Source organism: Bos indicus, chromosome 3, assembly GCF_029378745.1.
Source record: "Bos indicus isolate NIAB-ARS_2022 breed Sahiwal x Tharparkar chromosome 3, NIAB-ARS_B.indTharparkar_mat_pri_1.0, whole genome shotgun sequence".
In the NCBI taxonomy this organism is placed as follows: domain Eukaryota; kingdom Metazoa; phylum Chordata; class Mammalia; order Artiodactyla; family Bovidae; genus Bos; species Bos indicus.
In genome coordinates, this window is record NC_091762.1 from 34902905 (window position 1) to 34925202 (window position 22298).

At 42.3% G+C, this 22298-nt stretch overlaps 1 protein-coding gene across 1 annotated transcript in view; it reads left to right on the forward strand.

Annotated features, from left to right (window-relative positions):
• The first annotated feature begins 1014 nt into the window (after positions 1 to 1014).
• The window catches only part of AKNAD1 (AKNA domain containing 1), a 51170-nt gene continuing 29886 nt past the window's right edge, over positions 1015 to 22298 (forward strand). Inside the window, exons 1-6 of the mRNA XM_070781677.1 lie at positions 1015 to 1156; positions 7017 to 8110; positions 10107 to 10146; positions 10310 to 10458; positions 10556 to 10618; positions 18997 to 19130. Of these exons, the coding sequence (XP_070637778.1) occupies positions 7124 to 8110; positions 10107 to 10146; positions 10310 to 10458; positions 10556 to 10618; positions 18997 to 19130 (1373 nt within the window). The 5' untranslated portion in view covers positions 1015 to 1156; positions 7017 to 7123. The remainder of the gene's footprint in view (positions 1157 to 7016; positions 8111 to 10106; positions 10147 to 10309; positions 10459 to 10555; positions 10619 to 18996; positions 19131 to 22298) is intronic.

The window sequence follows — 22298 nt, forward strand, 5'->3', positions numbered from 1 at the left end:
GAATAACAGGATTGCTTGTCTGTATTGCAAGATCCTTCAAGCAGCTCACTACTTGATGTCTAGAGATCCCAGGATGGAGGTGAGTTTCTTTTGCTTCTGCTGTCATCTTATCACTTCGTGTTGACTGCAACATGTGTTGTTTGAAGACTTAGAGAGTATTGATTTATGGGTTCAAAGTATCGTTGGGTCTTGTACTTAAAGCTCCTAACTGTAATTTAGGCACATTCTTAACAACACACATATAGAGAAGTAAGAAGATTTTGGATTATTGCATCATTGCCTCCAACACTCAGCTCCTATTTTCATTCCAGTCAGTAGGGTGGATCTTGGAAGAGTGGGGTTGAGGATTTGAGTGGTAAGTTCCTTAGTGGAAGGAGGCAGGGAAGTGTTGGTGGCGAGAATGCCTATTTTTCCTCTGCCTCTGGGCCAGATACACCCTGATAAAGGCTAGCAGAGGTCTAAACACAGAGGGTAATGGGGACAAGGTTAAGAGATTGACACAGCCGCATGGCCCCACAGTTTTTCTTCAAAGGTGAAAACAGTCCTCTGATATATAACATCATGTGTAACATCTGTATTACCACTAAATGGGTCTGGTAAATAGAACAAACATCACCTACCAGCCAGAAACGATTCCCTGACCTTCTTTGGACTCCATTACTAAGGAGTCTTGGTTTTTCCATCTATAGACATTCTTAGTTGATTTCATTAGATTAACAGTCATCCCAGCCATGGCTATCTTCTCTTAAACTAGAGATATTAGTGAGGTCAGGCCAGAACTTGGGCACCAAATTCAGACTTCATAATAAAGTAAACCACGCAGGGAATAGATGTCAGCATGGTGAGCACTTTGCTGTTCATCCCTATTAGGGGATGACTGAGCTGTTTCCTCAGGGCCAGGTGAGGTGCTGGCTGCGTTTACTCAAAGTGTTCACTCGGAGGGTGATTTGTGAGCTATTGCTGAGCACATAATGGTTAGGATAGCTGCAAAAGCAGCCATGGCCCCACACAGGTTCACCTGAATTCAGTAAATCAAATTGGGTTCTAGAGAAATGTTCTGTTGGATTCTGATCAGAAACTCTTGGATATGCCTTTGGATTTCAAGACAGAGCTGAATACTGATATGGGAAGATGGTCCACTTCCTCTGAGCTACCTGTAAGGGGCCCTTTACAATTCTAAGGATATAGCTTGTCCTTTGGCAGAAAAACATCCTTTTAAAATCTTGCAAGCAGACACAAAAATAATGGTAGTAATTACAGAAGCTGCTTTCCTGTGTGTAATGGGAGAGTTTCTCAGGCCTCTAGCGTCTCTTGGTGGTTGCTCTTCATTTTCCTTAAGAGTCATAGCAAAAAATAAATTTTATCAGTTTAAGCAGAATGATATTTTAGAAATTAGGATCTGGCTAACAAAGGGTCTTTTCCAGCAAGAAAGGCTTGGAGCTCAGCAATGAGCACCTCAAGATACAAAGAAGGTATGAGGATGAGTTTGGGGGCCACAGTTTGGGTCATGAAAAGTCCTGCAAATCTTAGAATTCATCTTTCTTTTCTTTTCTTTGTAGGCATTTAAAGATGCTCTCCCTCTCAAAAATTAGACAACTTTTAAAAACTGAAATATTTTGACATATAACAAGGTATAATTTTAAGGTATATGCTAATTTGATACATTATATATTGTAGTGATAACTAGATCACCATTGTAGTGATAACTAGACCTCCATCATGTTACATAATTATCATTTATTTAGTGGTTGGAATAATTAAGTTCTAGTCTCTTAGAAAGTTTGATGATTGTAATATTGTTGTCTGTATTCCTTATACTTTACTTTAGATCTCTAGGGCTTACTTATGGCTTGTTGCAAGTTTGTACCCTTAAACAACATATGTCTTACCCTCCATCCGCCACCCTCTGGTAATCACCATTCTACTCTTCATTTGTATGCATTTGGCCTTTTTAGATTCCACATATAAGTTATATCATACAGGACTTGCCTTTTTCTGTCTGACTTATTTCACTAAGCATAATGTGCTCAAGGTCCGTTAATGTTATGGTAAATGGCAGGATGTCATCTTTCTTGTTATACACATATGTATATGGCAGGATTCATTCTTTACTATATACATATGTGTACATATATATGTATATATGACATCTTCCATACATGAACCCTCATGTTCATAGCACCACTATTCACAGTAATCAAGACACAGAAACAACCCAAATGTCCACTGACAGAAATGGATAAAGAAGATACAGTGCATATATACAGTAGAATACTACTCAGCCATAAATGAAATAATGCTATTTGCAGCAACCTGGTTGGCCCTAGAGATGATCATACTAAGTGAAGTAAGTCAGAAAGAGAAAGACAAATGTCACATGATATCACTTACATGTGGAATCTAAAATATGACACAAATTAACGTATTTGTGAAACAGAAGCGGACTCACGACACAGAGGACAGACTTGCGGTTGCCGAGGGGAGGCGGGGAAGGGCGGGCTGAGGCGTCTGAGACGGGCGTATGCAAGCTAGTGTACACCAAAGGCATAAACTTTGTTGCTGTTGTTCAGTCACTAAGTCGAGTCTGACTCTGTGACCCCATGGACTGTAGCCTGCCAGGCTCCTCTGTCCATGGGATTTCCCAGCGAGAATACTGGAGTGGGTTGTTATTTCCTTCTCTGGGGGATCTTCCTGAGCTAGGGCTCAAACCTGTGTCTCCTGCATTGGTAGGCAGATTCTTTACCACTGAGTTATCAGGGTAACTTAGACAATGCTTTATCTAAAATTATTTTGTATTGGTTTTCATCCTTAAACAATAAATTCACTTAAAGGTAGATTTTTTTAAAGTAGTTTTGAGACCCCTATAGAGGTCATGTCTCATATAGGCCATTTCTTCCTTTATCCTGCCAATATGCCACAGATAAAGAGTACCTAGCTTTTTGTACTGGGCATTCTTCAGCACTCCAACACTGAGACTGGGTCTGTTTTTCATTTTTAAACTACCCTTATTGATTGCTCACTCTGTGCCAAACACTATGTCAGAACTTTATATACCTTACCTCACGTTCATCTAGCAATCCTGTGACCTAGGGATTATTATTCTTATTTTTCAGAAGAGGAAACTAAAATTCAGAAAAGTGAAGTAACTTGCCTGATGGCATAGAGCTAATGACTAGAGAAGCCAGAATTCAAATCCTGGTCTCCCAAGCCCAATTTCCCTCCGTGCTTTTGACCTTCCTGGGAAGCATTTCCCTTGTTCTTCAAGTTCAGTTGCAGTAGCCTGTAATTCTGTTCATACGCCTCACTTTACAGTAAATGTTAGACTGCTAAAGTAATCCTGCCGTGATGATGATGGTTCTTTTTCTATTTCTCTCTTTAAACAAAATACGTTTATTTGAATACTCTAACATTGACACCTATCTATAAATTCAAAATTGTGTACAATGTTTTATAGATATCTTTACCACATTTTATTTTTAGTCCCCCTTTTTTTTTTCCCTTCGAGAATTTAGCTCAGTTTTTTTGGTCAAACATATTCCTTTAGCTTTTTAGGTTATATAAATAAAGTACAAGTTATAGACTCATAAAAATTTAGATGGGGGAGAAGACGTCAGAGATCTGCTTCTCCAACCCCGTCATTATATGGGCAAGGGAGGCCGGCCAGGGGTTGTGGCCTCTTAGTTGACTCAGAGCTTCAGTTACTCCAGCTAAAACTGGAGGCAATTTGACTACTTCTATAAAGTTGTCCCAAAAGTTTATAAATCAAGAAGAGATATTTAAATGGATGCTTTCAATTTTATTTAAAAGAATACAGTGAAAGCGTTAGTCACGCAGTTGGGTCTGACTCTTTGTGATCCCGTGGACTGTAGTCCGCCAGGCTCCTCTGTCCATGGAATTCTCCAGCCAAGAACACTGGAGTGGGGGCTTCCCTGGTGGTCCAGTGGTTAAGAATCCACTTTGCAATGCAAAGGACATTGGTTTGATATCAGGTCTGGGAAGATGCCACATGCCACGCAACAACTAAGCCCGTGCACCACAACCAGTGAGTCTGCTGGCTGCAACTATTGAAGCCCTGTGCCTGAGAGCCTGTGCTCGGCCACGAGAGAAGCCACCACAATGAGAAGCCCACACACCGCAGTGAAGAGAAGACCTTGCTCACCACAGCTAGAGAAAGCCGCATATCACTGAAGACCCACCACGGCCAACAATAAATAGATTAAAAAAAAAAGAATACTGGAGTGGGTAGCCAATCCCTTCTCCAGAGGATCTTCCTGACCCAGGGATTGAATCCAGGTCTCCTGCGTTGCAGGCAGATTTTTTACCATATGAGCCACTAGGGAAGCTCCCCCAAAGAATAAAAGACTCATACCAAATGGCAGCTGCTTTTGCCCTGAACATTTTCAGGAGTATCCCTGAGACGTGCTACTACCACCAGACTGTGGCAGCTTGACAGGACTGCTCAGACTCTTCTTCGTTGCTGTTGACTTACAAATTTATTTTAGCTTCGGGCATGCTGCTGCTGCTGCTGCTAAGTCACTTCAGTCTGACTCTGTGCAACCCCATAGATGACAGCCCACCAGGCTCTCCCGTCCCTGGGATTCTCCAGGCAAGAACACTGGAGTGGGTTGCCATTTCCTTCTCCAATGCATGAACGTGAAAAGTGAAAGTGAAGTTACTCAGTCATGTCCGACCCTCAGTGACCCCATGGACTGCAGCCTTCCAGGCTCCTCCATTCATGGGATTTTCTAGGCAAGAGTACTGGAGTGGGGTGCCATTGCCTTCTCCGAGCTTCAGGCATATAACATAGTAATTCATTATTTTTACACATAATATTCCAGTTAAAGTTATCATAATATATTGGCTCTATTTGCTGTGCTGTATAACAGATCCTTGTAACTTATTTATTTTATACACAGTAGTTGGTGACTCTTAGTTCTCACTGCTAATTTCACCCTTTCCCTTTCTCTCCTTACTGATAATCACTAGATTGTTTTCTATATATGTGAGTCTGTTTCTGTTTTGTTTTGTTTCATTTTTTAGATTCTACATATAAATAACAGTTATCTTTGACTTATTTCATTAAATACAATAAACTCTATGTCCATCCATGTTGTTGAAAAAAGTAGAATTTAACTTTTACAGCTGACTAATATTCCACTGTGTATTGTGTGTATTAGTCACTTGGTCGTGTGACTCCAGGGGATCTTCCTGACCCAGGGATTGAACCTGGGTCTCCTGTATTGTAGGCAGATTTGTTAACTGTCTGAGCCTATATATATGTATCTATAGATCTATATTGGAGAAGGAAATGGCAACCCACTCCAGTGTTCTTGCCTGGAGAATCCCATGGACAGAGAAGCCTGGTAGGCTGCAGTTCATGGGGTCGCACAGAGTTGGACACGACTGAAGCGACTTGGCATAGATCTATATAGACATATATGTATATATATACACACCATATTGTCAATATCTATTCATCTGTTGACACCTGGGTTGCTTCCACATCTTGGTTCTTGTAAATAATGCTGCTGTGAAGTTTGGGGTTCATTTATCTTTTTTAATTGATATTTTATTTTCAGATATATACCCCAAAATGGAATTGCTGGATCATATGGTAGTTATATTTATGGATTTTTGAGGAACCTTCATACTGTTTTCCATAGTGGCTGCACCAATTTACATTCCCACTAATGGCACAAAGGTGAAGTGTTCTCCACATCCTTGTCAACACTGGCTATTTGCAGACTTTTAAAAAAACTTTTTATTTTATATTGAAGTATAGCTGATTAACAACGTTGTGATAGCTTCAGGTGGACAGCAAAGGGACTCAGCCGTCCACACACATGTATCTGCTGCTGCTACCGCTAAGTCGCTTCAGTCGTGTCCGACTCTGTTCGACCCCATAGACTGCAGCCCACCAGGCTCCCCCGTCCCTGGGATTCTCCAGGCAAGAACACTGGAGTGGGTTGCCATTTCCTTCTCCAATGCATGAAAGTGAAAAGTGAAAGGGAAGTTGCTCAGTCGTGTCCGACCCTCAGCGACCCCATGGACTGCAGCCTACCAGGCTCCTCTGTCCGTGGGATTTTCCAGGCAAGAGTACTGGAGTGGGGTGCCATTGCCTTCTCCAATACATGTATCTAGTCTCCCCCAAACTCCCCTCCCATCCAGGCTGCCACAGAACACTGAGCAGAGTTCCCTGTGCTACACAGTAGGACCTTGTTGGTTATCTATTTAAAATACAGCAGTGTGTGCAAGTTGATCCTAAACTCCCTAACTCCCCCTTCCCCCCATTCTTCCTCTCTGGCAACCATAAGTTCGTTCTCAGAGCAAGGCAGCCTCTTGAACTGGGTCTGTCTGGATTCTAATCAGAAGAGGAATATGCTTGAAGGCAGACTAGCCTCCGGGTGTTCAAAAGACCTTTTTGTTCCTTATTCATATTTCTGTCAGTCATTCTCTGCCTTTTGCCAACATACGAGGGAAAACCAGAACAATGGGACCAGAATGTCTAGGGGGAGACAGATGAAAAAGCACTAAAACACTGAAAGTCAGTGGTTTGTTTGAGCTGATCCAGCTCTCAGTTCCATACACAGAGGCTTATCAGTGGTATGTGGACAAGGGACAGCCATGGTACTTAAAAAAAAAAAATCAATCCCTTACTTGCATCCCAAGCTGCTATTTTGGGAGCACAAATTTCAATTAGCACTTCCTAAGAGAAGTTGATAAACATTTGGTCATTAACTGGAAACCATTGTCTCCCTCAAAGTTTAATGAACACAATATTTAGCCCTACCTCCTTTCTAATTCCTTGCTTATATACCACCAATTATGTTAATGTAATTTTTAGGATCAGTTCCTCTTGGCAGAGCTTTCTGCCTTCACGTTTATAACTGCATTTCTCCAAATGGAAAACATCCACTTTGATCTGCAGAAAAATGATCTGCATCCACTTTGATAAGCATAGTTTCATACATTACATAAATAATATTTAACAATAATGTTCTTTTCATTTTGTACAGATGAGGACACACAGTGAAGACAATTAATGAAAACCAGAAGACCTACTGCTATAATTAAGAACATCAAGATCAGGAGCAACTGATAAAGGAGGTCAGGCTGCACATACATGGACAAAGCCTATTTCCTGGAAGACACAACTTCTAAGCAACAGGAGGATTTGCCTTATGATGAGGGTTTCTCCCAAGTTAAGCTATACCATGGTTATAATCTTACCTCAAGATATGACATCCTTGATGTCTCAAATCAAATGAATTTAACAGAAGATGAGTCTCAAGAAAAGGCTACATATAGAGAGACTTGCCAAGAGGCAGATATGACCATGACTTTGGATAAAATGACTGAAAACGCTGTCAGCAAAACATGTGATAAAGAGAATCAATGCACCATATATCTTCCTATTTCAGCTAATCAGGAAGATGCTTCAAAGTCAAACATTTCTGATATTTTACTCCATCACCTTTGCAAAGAAGAATTCTCCAAAGATCAAGGCATTAATTGTGAAACTCTCCCAGAGATCTCTAATAATGACAGCTTTGATGAAGCTATTATTAAAAATATTATTGTGTGGCACGTTAAGAATTCTTGGCCGACAGAACAATCCTCAGAACTCACTGACCTACTCAACTCCAAAAGTGATGATGAAAATAGCAATAAGCCCAGTTGTTTTCTGACTATGACGGAAGAAAACACCTCTGATTCAGATGAGTCAGTGGCTTCTGGAGAAAGCAACCATGAGGAAAATTCAAATTTTCTATCTAAAATCAAGAGTCTATGTGATAAACAAAAAAGTTGCCTATGGCAGACACCTCAGAAACAGGCTGAAAAAGAAAGCTCTGGCAACAAGTTCAAATATGGCCATAGTCAGGTTTATTACTGGTTCTCTAATTTCTCTAAGGTTGCTTCCAAAGTGAAAATTCCTAAAAATTACACGATTGACAAACCACTTATAACAGATCCACAAGCCAGCTTTTCTCCTAAATTGAGAGATAAGTCAGCTGTTGGGCAAGATATTTCAGAAAGCACATCTAGATCAAATTATGTTGAAAAACAAGAGCAGAAGTGGGAAACTACTCAACCTTCACAGCCAGTAGAGGTGAGTGAAAGCAGCCTTCAGGAAACACCCCCCAGGACCGCTGCTCATCCGTATGTGTGTGGGTCCTCAGAAGCTGCATAGAACTAAGTTGTAGTTCTGAGGTTCTGAATTCTAGTTCCAGTCCGGTACCCTGACCTCTCAGAGCTCAGTGGGTGTCCTCATGAGAAGAATCTGGAACTGAACTAACAATAACACAGAATAAAATCCAAATTCTTCAACCAGGAATTTGCATCTCCCCATGTTTCCTGTCATCCTAGCCTTCTGAACTCAGCTCCCCTCCCCCAGGAGTCATCCTGTTAGTGGGCTGGCCCCACCTTCTCTGAGCTCCTGCCTTACCAGGAACATCCCACCTCTGCTTATCAAACCCCCGCTCATTTTCATGATCTCCTTCAACTCCACACTGGCTGTAGGACTTTTCAGAATCCCACAGCCAGTCTTTTGCATCCGTATTTCTTAAATATTCTGTCAGAGCTTATCTCAGCCTCCTTGCATCATTACGATTTCCAAACATCTGTTCCTTCGACTAGATTTCAAGGCTCTGGAGGCAGCTGCCTCGTCTTCATCTTTCCATCACCCAATTCCCCCAGAGGCCTGGCCAGGTGTTTGCATATATTATGCCCTTGGTTATGAATGCTAACTTGAATTGTGATCTTTGATAACACATTTCAAGATGTTATACTGGTAACTATTTAACACAACATTTTGTTTACATTTAATTTATACTTTTTCCCCTTTCCCCATCTTTCCATCCTTCCACCCACCTTCCCAAATGCTGAGGCTGAGGATCTCATTGACTATTTGAGGTTCCGTAGTTAAATAAGTTTACATTAATGATCAAAGTAAACACTTTAGTTCTCCGGCACTTTTCCAGGACTGTATGATTTTTCTTTTAAGCAGTCTATGAAGGGCACCCTGCCTGAACACAGTCTGCCTGTCTCTATTTCCACCCCTTCATCCACCTTTTCTTTTAACTGAAACTTCTGGGGAATTTGAATAGAACTTCCCTTATGCCTTGCAACTACACACACACATACACACACCTGGAGTCAGCAGCCCACTCGGCCTTGACCAGGATGCTTCTCTCAGTCTTAGAGAAATCTGTACCCCCATGACACTGGGAAGTCTCCACATTCCTCATTCTGCTTGCAGAAGAACACTCTTGGGTGGGCACGGTTCTCAGGGCCCTGTGGGCAGTAGGGGCAGAACGAATATCAAGTTCATCTGTCTCTGGTAACGGGAGTCTGAAGTGGGGCATCTTCTTTTCTCTTGTCCTGTCCATTCAGGTTGGAGAACTGGGCTCTGTAGTTTCCATAGCCATATATACCCGAGATATTCCTAATAACCACAGTCTAGTTTGACCACAACATTGGCTGTCTGTCTCTAGTGTGTTTGTGAGCTGTGTGTGTTGGGAACAATGGGAAGACAATCAAGGTGAATCACTCTGGAATTTGAAGTCTTATCCAGTTAGCCTCTGGTGATTAGAAAAGGGAATGTCCTGTGTGAAGTCACTGTCTTGCTCCCAGACACTAGCCACCATGTATCTGGTGTTAGTGAGAGCGCTAGCAATAGAGTCAGTGACGAGACCAACAGAGGTCCCTGCCCTCGTGGAGCTTGTGGTCGACCTGTAGGAGAAGGGTTTGAGTATTCCATATAATAGTATCAAACACGATAACAGTAATAGCTAACATATATTGAATGTTTACCATGTGCCAGATACTATGGTAACATTTAATTCTCATCATGACACTATGAAGTAGGTTCTGTTACTATCCCCGTTTTATTGCTGAAGAATTTGAGGTTTATAGCAATGACGTAATTGCTCTGGGTCACCCGGCAGATAAGTGTCAGAGTGGAATTCAACCTTGGCATCAGGGCCTCAGCTCTTGACATAACCCTGGGTGGCCTCCATGATGACCAGAACACATTGGGTCATCCTACATAATGGTGTCGTTGGTTAATATCAACAGTAATGTTTTCTTATCTTTTCATTGTGCAGATGGAGCCCACAGTACATATCCACCAAGAACATCTCACAGGTACTAGCATTTTTAAACCTCTTTGACTTAGATATACCTTTTGAAAAGAGATTTTTTCAATAGCGAATGGTGGTGATTGCCACAGACTTCTGTTTTCGGTACTTAACAAAACTGCAATGCAGTTGAGATGAATGGTAGCCAAAATTTATTCTTTCTTTTACAGGAATAGAATCTGAGCCAAGTCTCTCTAACTTGCCATCGACTTCTCAGGAAGACCCTTCCTTGAGTTCTTCTTACATATTTCAAAAGATATCTCAGGGGAAGCAGATGTGTCAGAAGTTAAAAGAACAGACTGATCAACTGAAGGCTAAAGTAATACTTTTAAAGCTTATTATGAAAAATAGAAGTAATCAAATTCAAATATAAGACATCAGGCCCTTAATGAAATATTGCATTTTTTTCACTGCAGGTACAAGAATTTTCCAAGTGCATAGCACAGGATTCTCCCTATCATTTTCAACGCAGAAGGCTGGTAATGAATTTTATCACATTTCAAAAATCTTTATTAGGGAATTTGACACGCAAACATATGACATAAATGACTTTACAGCATCATATTTTCTCTACACTGGTCGGGGTAGGAATGTTCTGGTAAGAAAAATTTTGCTGAAGATTGAGCTATCTTTCTCTTACAAGGACTAAAAGAGAGTAGAGCTTTCTATTTCAATATATATTTAGCCCCTTTTCCTTCTCAGGGGGATCTGTATGGCTGTTTTTCCTCAGCAGTCATCCCATAATACACTGGAAACCATGGTAGGTTCAGGAAAACAATATGTCAGCCATTGTAAAGGGCAAGCACAGCCAGATTTGATGGGCCTGGGGGACACAGGCTATAAAAGTTGCCAATATCTGCAAACTCAATATATAAAACTTGAAAAACCTAAAAGTCAATCTTGAATACATGCTTTTCAGATCAAAATCTTTGGCTTTTACATCCTTGCTTTTTGTCACATTTCATCAAATTGCTACTTTACATTGGAACCCATAGCCTCGTTCATCAGTGTCAGGGTCATATGAAGTAGAGGTGAAGCGTGGCAACGGGGCAGAGCTGAGACCGCTAGAACCAGGGGTGTGTGAAGCTGAAGTTGTAGTTTAGGCCACTGGAGCAGCAGCGAGATGGGTGGTCAGATGTCCTGACACAAAGGACACGGGCAAAGGTCAGGACAGGCTGTGCTTCAGAAGCCAGACACAGACAAAAAACTAGGAAGATTCAAATGCTAAGACACACAGTTCATTCATTATTCTTTCATCATATGAAGTAAATAACTCACATTCATTCAACAACATTTGTGGGGTACTCCCTATGGCTCAGACTCTGCATCAGGCACCAGGAATTTGAAGACAAAGAAACAGTCCCTTTTTCAAGCGAATTATAGACTCCTGGGAACAACAGACCAGTAAACCCACAAGTAACATGCAGCATGGAAAGGTTACCTATGATTACACATGATGCTAATGGCAGCACGGAAGAGGCTCACCCTGACCAGTGGGAGAGGGCCTTGGAAGGCTTCCCAGAAGGGATTTCTGGACTGGGCAGTGTAGGAAGAATATGGCGGAGTAGGGCAAAGGGGTGTTCCAGGAAAAGGAATCAGCAGGTGCAGTGGCACAGGGGCAAGACAGTGCTGAGAGTGTGAGGAACCGTGTGGCAGTATAATTGACCAGATGGAGCTCACAGGGAAGGGAGGAGACTGGAGAGAGGTCCTTAGATAAGAACTGTACCATGAAAAGCCTTTATACTGTGCTAAGGAGCTTAGATTAATTTCATCTTGAGGTGGCATGATGGGGCAACACTGGAGGGTTTAAAGCTGAGAAACAGCAGCCACCACGGGGGCAAGACAGTAGGAAATAGACTAGAAAATTATAATCCAGGTAACAAATTATGAAGTCCTAAACCAAGGCTGGCAATAAGGATGAAGAGGGGGACAAATCTAAGAGTTTAAGGAAGTGGTGGCAGACTGAACAAGGTAAATAAAGGGAGGGAGGAGGCCTGGATACATGCCAGATTTCTAGCTTGGCTAACCAAGGTTAGGAATAAAAGTGGAGGATCCGGTTCAGAATGGGTGTGGGAGGCAGGCAGGAGGCCAGATGTCAAGTTCAGTTGGAACATTTTGAGGCACCTGTAGGACATCCAATTGGAGGGGTCTAGTAGGCAATTAGAGCCACGGATCTGAACTTCAGAGGATGTGTTTGGGTCAGACACGTAAATTTGGGTACAGCTGTAGGTTGAAGTTGTGCAGTGTAGAGATTGCTCAGGCAAACAAGTGGAGTAAGCAGTGAAGAAATTCAAGGTAGAGTCATGGGAAACAGCAACCAGGGGCAGGTAAGAGATCGATAAGGAGAAACTGGAATGGTCAAGACAGACCTGGAAGGGGCAGAGCTACAAAACCCAAGAGAAAAGAGGGTTCTGAGAAGGGGGGAGTGGGCCACACCATCCAGTCTTCAAAGAAGGAAGGAAAGCAAGATGTGCATTGGATTTGGTCACTGAGAGATCATGAGGGATCTTGGCAGCCCTGATTCCGATGAAGAGGTGGATCTACCGAAGCCAGATCGCAGGAGTCAAGGAGTGAATGATAGATGAGTAAAGTGAATGAGTGAAAAGTTGCTCAGTCATGTCCAACTCTGTGACCCCATGGACTGAATAGTACTAAATTCTCCAGGCCAAATACTGGAGTGAGTAGCCTTTCCCTTCTCCGGGGAATCTTCCTAACCCAGGGATCGAACCCAGGTCTCCCACATTGCAGGCAGATTCTTTACCAGCAGAGCCACCAGGGAACCCCAAGAATACTGGAGTGGGTAGCCTATCCCTTCTCCAGCAGATCTTCCTGACCCAGGAACTGAGCCAGGCAGATTCTTTACCAACTGAGCTATCAGGGAAGCCCTCCTAAAACCCAGGCTTTCAGAAACCCGGAGAACATAAATTTTTAAAGGGCCAAGCAAAACAGAGGAAAGTGGTTCGAGGCACTAGCCTTCTGAGGCCTCGGTTCAGGAAGTTTCCTCCTATGTTAGAGGGAATGTGGGGATTCGTGTTGGGACCCAGAGAAGAGGAGAGGTGATCTCTGACAGTGTTGGCCTGAGAGTTCCAGGCCCATTTGGTTCAGTGAAGGAAGGCCAGACAGGGCTAAAACCAACCTTCTCAGCAAGAGCAGCATATGTAGAAAGCATCTGGATTTTGGAGCAGACATCCTGGTTCTATGTGTTGACTATACAAATTTAAACCTTTCACATACCTGCCCATCTCAGAGTCACGTGAGTTAAATGAAGTACATTTATGGTAAGAAAACTATGTCCTAACTTCTTCTGAGGGTAGAATACAATTAAAATTCTGAGATTCCAAATTATAATTCATAATTGCTTTCTTCACTCTTCTCTTTCCTTTGAACACCTCATTCCTTCTCATGGCTTTAACCCCTGTTTCCATGCTGCCAATTCCCAATGACTAGTCCTCACTTCTCATCTACAGGGCCACATGCTGGTCCTGATTTTCCTTTGGATCTCCTGCTCTCACTGAACATTGTACCTTGCCCAACATTGACATCTTCATTCAAACTTGTTAGCCTTTTCAAATTCCTTGTTTTTGTCAGGGGGTTCACATTCTTCCCACCTCCCAAGCTAGGAATCTGTGTACCGTCTGTGAGATCTATAGTGCCAGTCAGGGTCTTGGCAAGAAAGAGATGACTTACTCCAGTGGAGGAACTGAGGAGGGTTTAGGAAGGTATTATTTTATAACCAATTAAGGGACAGAAAGGATCTCATGGAAGGAACAGTGGGGAAGAGGGACGGAGGAAGAACAGATAATGGTGCATGAGGAGAGCAGCGGTAGTTACAGGAGTAGCTGACAAGCTCTGTGGCTTTTGGTAGAGACACAGCCAATCCATGATAATACAGGCAGGAGGAAATCAAGGAAATAAAGACCTACCTCATCCTTCTTCAATTCCTCTCTCCTGCAGTTTGCCTTCCATTGACTGAAACCAACCAAAGCCAAGGGCGCTGGAGCCGGTTGGTACACTCCATTGAAGGCCAGCCTCCTGGTTGGGGGACAGAGAAAGATGGAGGATAGATCTGGAGGAAAATGGAAAACATGCACCACACTTGCCATTTTTTATGCCCTTTGGCCAATATGCTTCTAAACTTGTTTGTTTATTTTAATAATAGTAAGAGTAATAATGAAGATGATAGTTACCATCTATTGAGTGTGTACCATGCTCCTGGTGCTAAGCAGTATCTCATTTAATTTTCACAACATGAGGTGAGGGCTATTATGCTCTCAAATGCAAAAGTTGAAGCTTAGAGTTCAGGGTGACTGAAATCATACAATTAGAAGGTAACGATCTGAACTTGAACTCTGGTGTATCTGATTCTCTAACCCCACGATGCAGCATTCTTGCCTTTGGTAATATCTCTCCAATTTATCCTTTCCTCTCCATTTTCACTGATACTGCCTGGTCCAAGCCCTCTTGAGCATCCTTTAAACTGAGTTAAGTCTCACGTCTTCCATTGAGCCATGGCAAAGTATTCTATTCCACAGTCTCTATTCCCAACTGGAATAAAATCTCTGAGACAAGAGACTGTGCCTGATACAACTTTTGTGTCTCTCACACTCTGGGCACAGGACTAAACATGGGCAGTGCTCAGGGAATGCTTAGCGACTGGGGCTGCACACCTGTAGCCTCTGTACATCAAGACCCTGACCTGCAGAGTTTAAATACTCATCTGCATGAGCTACATCTGGAGGACTTACTCAAAGCTTCTGGCTAAATTTCCTGATATTCCTGCTCCATCACATCCTCCAAACCATTCAATCCCAGGTCCTTTAACTTCAATTTTTTTTACTGGATTATTTATTTTTTATTATCATTGCTGTACAAAGTTGTGTTAGTTTCTGGAGTATAATGAAGTGAATCAGCTATAGGTATACACATATCTCCTCCCTCTTGAAGTGGTCAAACAGGAGATGGCAAGAATGAACATCAACATTCTAGGAATCAGTGGACTAAAATGGAGTGGAATGGGTGAATTTAACTCAGGTGACCATTATATCTACTACTGTGGGCAAGAATCCCTTAGAAGAAATGGAGTAGCCATCATGGTCAACAAACGAGTCCAAAAGGCAGTACTTGGATGCAATCTCAAAAATGACAGAATGATCTCTATTTGCTTCCAAGGCAAACCATTCAGTATAACAGTAATCCAAGTCTATGCTCCAACCAGTAATGCTGAAGAAGCTGAAGTTGAACAGTCCTATGAAGACCTACAAGACCTTCTAGAACTAATACTCAAAATAGATGTCCTTTTCATTATAGGGGTCTGGAATACAAAAGTAGGAAGTCAAGAAACACCTGGAGTAACAGGCAAATTTGGCCTTGGAGTACAGAATGAAGCAGGGCAAGGCTAATAGAGTTTTGCCAAGAGAACACACTGGTCATAGCAAACACCCTCATTCAACAACACAAGAGAAGACTCTACACATGGACATCACCAGATGGTCGACACCAAAATCAGATTGATTATATTCTTTGCAGCCAAAGATGGAGAAGCTCTACACAGTCAGCAAAAACAAGACCAAAAGCTGACTGTGGCTCAGATCATGAACTCCTTGTTGCTAAATTCAGACTTAAATTGAAGAAAGTGGAAAAAACCACTAGACTATTCAGGTATGACCTAAATCAAATCCCTTACGATTATACAAAGGGAGTGAGAAATAGATTTAAGGGACTAGATCTGATAGACAGAGTGCCTGATGAACTATAGACAGAAGTTTGTGACACTGTACAGGAGACAGGGATCAAGACCATCCCCAAGAAAAAGAAATGCAAAAAGCAAAATGGCTGTCTGAAGAGGCCTTACAAATAGCTGAGAAAAGAGGAGAAATGAAAAGCGAAGAAGAAAGGGAAAGATACCCATTTGAATGCAGAGTTCCAAAGAATAGCAAGGAGAGATAAGAAAGCCTTCCTCGGTGATCAGTGCAAAGAAATAGAGGAAAACAATAGAATGGGAAAGACTAGAGATCTCTTCAAGAAAATTAGAGATACCAAGGGAACATTTCATGCAAAAATGGGCTTAATAAAGGACAGAAATTGTATGGACCTAGCAGAAGCCAGAAGATATTAAGAAGAGGTGGCAAGAATACACAGAAGAACTGTACAAAAAAGATCTTCATAACCCAGATAATCATGGTGGTATGATCACTCACCTAGAGCCAGACATCCTAGAATGTGAAGTCAGTTAGGAAGCATCATTACAGACAAAGCTAGTGGAGGTGATGGAATCCCAGTTGAGCTATTTCAAATCCTAAAAAATGATGCTGTAAAAGTGCTGCACTCAGTATGCCAGCAAATTTTGAAAACTCAGCAATGGCCACAGGACTGGAAAAGATCAGTTTTCATTCCAATCCCCAAAATAGGCAATGCCAAAGAATGCTCAAACTACTGCACTTTTGTACTCATCTCACATGCTAGTAAAGTAATGCTCAAAATTCTCCAAGCCAGACTTCAACAGTACATGAACCATGAACTTCCAGAAGTTCAAGCTGGTTTTAGAAAAGGCAGAGGGACAAGAAATCAAATTGCCAACGTCTGTCGGATCATTGAAAAAGCAAGAGAGTTCCAGAAAAACATCTATTTCTGCTTTATTGACTATGCCAAAGCCTTTGACTGTGTGGATGACAACAAACTGTGGAAAATTCTTAAAGAGATGGAAATACCAGACCACCTGACCTGCCTCTTGAGAAATCTGTATGCAGGTCAGGAATCAACAGTTAGAACTGGACAGGAACAACAGACAGGTTCCAAATAGGAAAAGGAGTACATCAAGGCTGTATATTGTCACCCTGCTTATTTAACTTATATGCAGAGTACATCATGAGAAATGCTGGCTGGAAGATCTACAAGCTGGAATCAAGATTGCCAGGAGAAATATCAATAACCTCAGATATGTAGATGACACCACCCTTATGGCAGAAAGCAAGGAACTAAAGAGCCTCTTGATGAAAGTGAAAGAGAAGAGTGAAAAAGTTGGCTTAAAGCTCAACATTCAGAAAACTAAGACCATGGCATCTGGTCCCATCATTTCATGGCAGATAGATGGGGAAACAGTGGAAACAGTGGCTGACTTTATTTTGGGGGGCTCCAAAATCACTGCAGATAGATTTGCAGCAATGAAATTAAAAGATGCTTACTTCTTGGAAGGAAAGTTATGATCAACCTAGACAGCATATTAAAAAGCGGAGACATTACTTTGCCAACAAAGGTCCGTCTAGTCAAGGTTTTGGTTTTTCCAGTAGTCATGTATGGATGTGAGAGTTGGATTATAAAGAAGGCTGAGCACTGAAGAACTGATGCTTTTGAACCAATCCATCCTAAGGGAAATCAGTCCTGAATATTCACTGGAAGGACTGATGTTGAGGCTGAAACTCCAATACTTTGGCCACCTGATGTGAAGAACTGACTCAATTGAAAAGACCCTGATGCTGGGAAAGATTGAAGGCGGGAGAAGAAGGGGACAACAGAGGATGAGTTGGTTGGATGACATCACCGACTCAATGGACATGAGTCTGAGTGAACTCCTGGAGTTGGTGATGGACAGGGAGGCCTGGCATGCTGCAGTCTGTGGGGTCACAGAGTTGGACGTGACTGAGTAACCCTAGAAGTTAGGTGCTTCTCTGGAGGTGTAAAATTTTAGAGTTAGGGTTAGGGTTACTGAACCTCCGTCTTCGACCTTCCTCCCACTTCCCCACCACATTGCATCCAACTAGCTCATCACAAAACACTGAGCTGAGCTCCCTGTGATATAGAGTAGGTTCCCAGGAGCGATCTGTTTTACACACAGCAGTTCACATGTCAATCCCAATCTCCCAATTCATCCCTCTGCCGTATCCACATCTTCATTCTCTACTTCTGCGTCTTTATTCCTGCCCTGCAAGTAGGTTCGTCTGCACCGTTTTTCTAGATTCCACATACACGCATCAATATTTGTTTTTCTGACTTACTTCATTCTGTATGACAGATTCTAGGTCCATCCACATCTCTGCAAATGACCCAATGTATTCCTTTTTATAGTTGAGTAATATTCTATTGTTAATATGCATCATATCTTCTTTATCTATTCATTGGTTGATGGACATGACCTGGCTATTATAAACAGTGCTGCAGTGAACATTGGAGTGCGCGTGTCTTTTTTTTTTTTTTAACCCCGAGTGGGACTCGAACGCGTGTCTTTTTGAATTATGGTTTTCTCAGGATTTGTGTCCAGTAGTGGGGTTGCTGTGTCATATGGTAGCTCTAGCTTTAGTTTTTCAATGAACTGCCATACTATTCTCCATAGTGGCAGTGTCAGTCTGCATTCCCACCAAGAGGGTTTCCTTTTCTCCACCCTTCTCAAGCATTTATGGTTTCTAAGTTCTATGTGGCTTCTGGCATACTTTCTAGAGCTTCAATTTCCTCCTCTATAAAACTGGGATAATAAACCTACTTTGTGACATTTACCATACTGATAGTGGATTAAATAAGATAATGAATGGAAAAGTGCTCTATAAGCTAAAAATTATTCTGCAAATATGTGGGATTATTAACGTGCCATTAACAAAATTAAAAGGCCTCTGAGTGGGTGCTAGGAAAGAAATCAGAAGTCACTGTAAGTCTCACTCTGTGCTGTGGGGGTGTTGCAAATGTTAAGATGGCTCTTGGGTTGTCTGTATTTTAGATGTCAGACGCTGAAACACAACCACTGCCAGGAGAAGGATGGCGGCTTAATTTTAACACTCCTGTAGGGTACACCCTCATTGTGTTGGCAGAAAAAACTACTACTACACACATGGGCTTACACGTGAATGATTCCAGCGTGTCCCTGCTACAGGTCCTGGAGAAATTGCAGGGACGCCTCAAACTGCTGGAGCAGGAGTTTCTGGCCAACAAGGAGAAGCACCTGACACTGGAGGAGCAAGTCCAGGAGCACGAATCCCCAGCTGTCAAGGACTTTGATCCAGAAAGGTAGGGCAGGCTTCACCTCTGTGGTGTGGAAGTGTCAGAGGTGAGCTCCTTCCGGAGGGATTCTGCAGGGGCTGCTGGCCTAGCGCTTGGAGCCCTACTGGTCTCGGGTCAGCAAAAACAGTGTCACCTTTGAACTGGTGTCACCCCACGCAGCGAGCAGTATGAAATTCCTGCTCTGTGTACGGTCCTGTGGGGGGCACCCAGAAAGAGTGTCCCAAATGAACAGTTGTCCCCTGGAGGAGACACTGCCACTGCCTTGCATTGTGCTGGATGTCATGATAATTGGTCCCGAGACTCGGAAGAGCACAAGAAAATCGCAGAAATGCTCATCTGCTAAGCCCAGAGGACCCTCTCCTCCCCAGGGTCCCCCCGCCCTGCCCTCTCCTTTACCTCATTCCTTTATTTCCCCTGCCTAACTCTTTTCTGTCCCTCTTTTTCCCTATCCACAGACAATACCCAAGGGATAGCAGGCAGGAAAGAATCACTGTTAGGTTGATTAATGTTGGGGTGAGGGACCCACAAATCCTGATAAAGGCAAAATGTTAAAACCTGAAGTCAAATGATTCCTGAATTAATTCACATTAGAAACTTGAGCGCACAAGCATACTGAGGATTCCAGTTGGCCATTTTGATGGCCCCATGCTCTGCTCTCTCCAACCCGAATAATTTTAAAAGATATATCCTAGGACTCAAGGCTGGGGTTGGTTCCATGTAATTTCCTGGTATGAATCTAAGGAACTCATTTAGTAGGCTTCATATTTGTAAATTCAGCTCTTTCTATTCATAGTATTTTAACACGAATTCATTCTCGACGCCAAAATATTTTAATGGCTTATATTTTGGCACTACTGTCCTGAAGTAATCTTCCCAAAGTACAATCTTACTTCTTCAAAATGAATGACATCTCTGTCTATGGCTATTTCAATACTGAGTAATTAGACAGCAAAGATGTGGTTTTAATATTGATTTTTTCCCCCAAAGGCTTTTTTTCTCTTGGAAAAAAAGATCTCCACATGCTTTCACTATTTGTTTAAAAACTAATAGAGTGAGGATATTTATTTTCCAAGAAACCCCACTTGTTTTGGCAGTCATTTTAAAGACAGCCTCTGTGCACATTAAGACCAAAACTATGCAAGGCCTTATTTATATCCTAGTTACACCCACACTGTGCCTGGCCCTGGTATAAATCAAAAATGTTTCAACTGCAGTTATATCCCATATACAGGAAAAGCTTTCAACACTGGGGCAAGAAACAGACTTGGCCTCTCCCAAAACTCCCCTCAGAGCAAGCCAAGCATGGTCAGCTTCTCTTGTTCTCAAATGGGCAAAAAGCAGAACCCAGTCCAACCCTCGAGGCCTTGCCATGTTGAGAATCTTCTAAATGATGGCTACAAAGGCCACTGTCAATGGCTTTCAGTAAGCAAAAGAATTCTGCAGATTAATGGACAAACTGCTTAAGTCAGCTATTGTGTGCTTATTCAGTTCAATTCAGTTGCGCAGTCGTGTCCGACTCTTTGTGACCCCATGAACCGCAGCACGCCAGGCCTCCCTGTCCATCACCAACTCCCGGAGTCTACCCAAACCCATGTCCATCGAGTCGGTGATGCCATCCAACCATCTCATCCTCTGTCGTCCCCTTCTCCTCCTGCTCTCAATCTTTCCCAGCATCAGGGTCTTTTCAAATGAGTCAGCTCTTCACATCAGGTGGCCAAAGTATTGGAGTTTCAGCTTCAGCATCAGTCCTTTCAATGAACACCCAGGACTGATCTCCTTTAGAATGGACTGGTTGGATCTCCTTGCCATCCAAGGGACTCTCAAGAGTCTTCTCCAACACCACAGTTCAAAAGCATCTATTCTTCAGTGCTCAGCTTTCTTTATAGTCCAACTCACATCCATACATGACCACTGGAAAAACCATAGCCTTGACTAGACAGGTTTGTGACATTCTACAGGAAACAGGAATCAAGACCATCCCCAAGAAAAAGAAATGCAAAAAAGCAAAATGGCTGTCTGAGGAGGCCTTACAAATAGCTGTGAAAAGAAGGGAAGTGAAAAGCAAAGGAGAAAAGGAAAGATATACCCATTTGAATGCAGAGTTCCAAAGAATAGCAAGGAGAGATAAGAAAGCCTTCCTCAGCAATCAATGCAAAGAAATATAGGAAAATAATAGAATGGGAAAGACTAGAGATCTCTTCAAGAAAATTAGAGATACCAAGGGAGCATTTCATGCAAAGATGGGCACAATAAAGGACAGAAATGGTATGGACTTAACAGAAGCAAAAGATATTAAGAAGAGGTGGCAAGAATACACAGAAGAACTGTACAAAAAAGATCTTCACGACCTAGATAATTATGATGGTGTGATCACTCACCTAGAGCCAGACATCCTGGAATGTGAAGTTAAGTGGGCCTTAGGAAGCAGCACTACAAACAAAGCTAGTGGAGGTGATAGAATACCAGTTGAGCTATTTCAAATCCTGAAAGATGATGCTGTGAAAGTGCTGCACTCAATATGCCAGCAAATTTGGAAAACTTAGCAGTGGCCACAGGACTGGAAAAGGTCAGTTTTCATTCCAATCCCAAAGAAAGGCAATGCCAAAGAATGCTCAAACTACCACATAATTGCACTCATCTCACACACTAGTAAAGTAATGCACAAAATTCTCCAAGCCAGGCTTCAGCAATACATGAACCATGAACTTCCAGATGTTCAAGATGGATTCAGAAAAGGCAGAGGAACCAGAGATCAAATTGCCAACATCCACTGGATCATGGAAAAAGCAAGAGAGTTTCAGAAAAACATCTATTTCTGCTTTATTGACTATGCCAAAGCCTTTGATTGTGTGGATCACAATAAACTGTGGGAAATTCTGAAAGAGATGGGAATACCAGACCACCTGACCTGCCTCTTGAGAAATCTGTATGCAGGTCAGGAATCAACAGTTAGAACTGGACATGGAACAGACTGGTTCCAAATAGGAAAAGGAGTATATCAAGGCTGTATATTGTCACCCTGCTTCTTTAACTTATATGCAGAGTACATCATGAGAAATGCTGGACTGGAGGAAGCACAAGCTGGAATCAAGATTGCCGGGAGAAATATCAGTAACCTCAGATATGCAGATGACACCACCCTTATGGCAGAAAGTGAAGAGGAACTAAAGAACC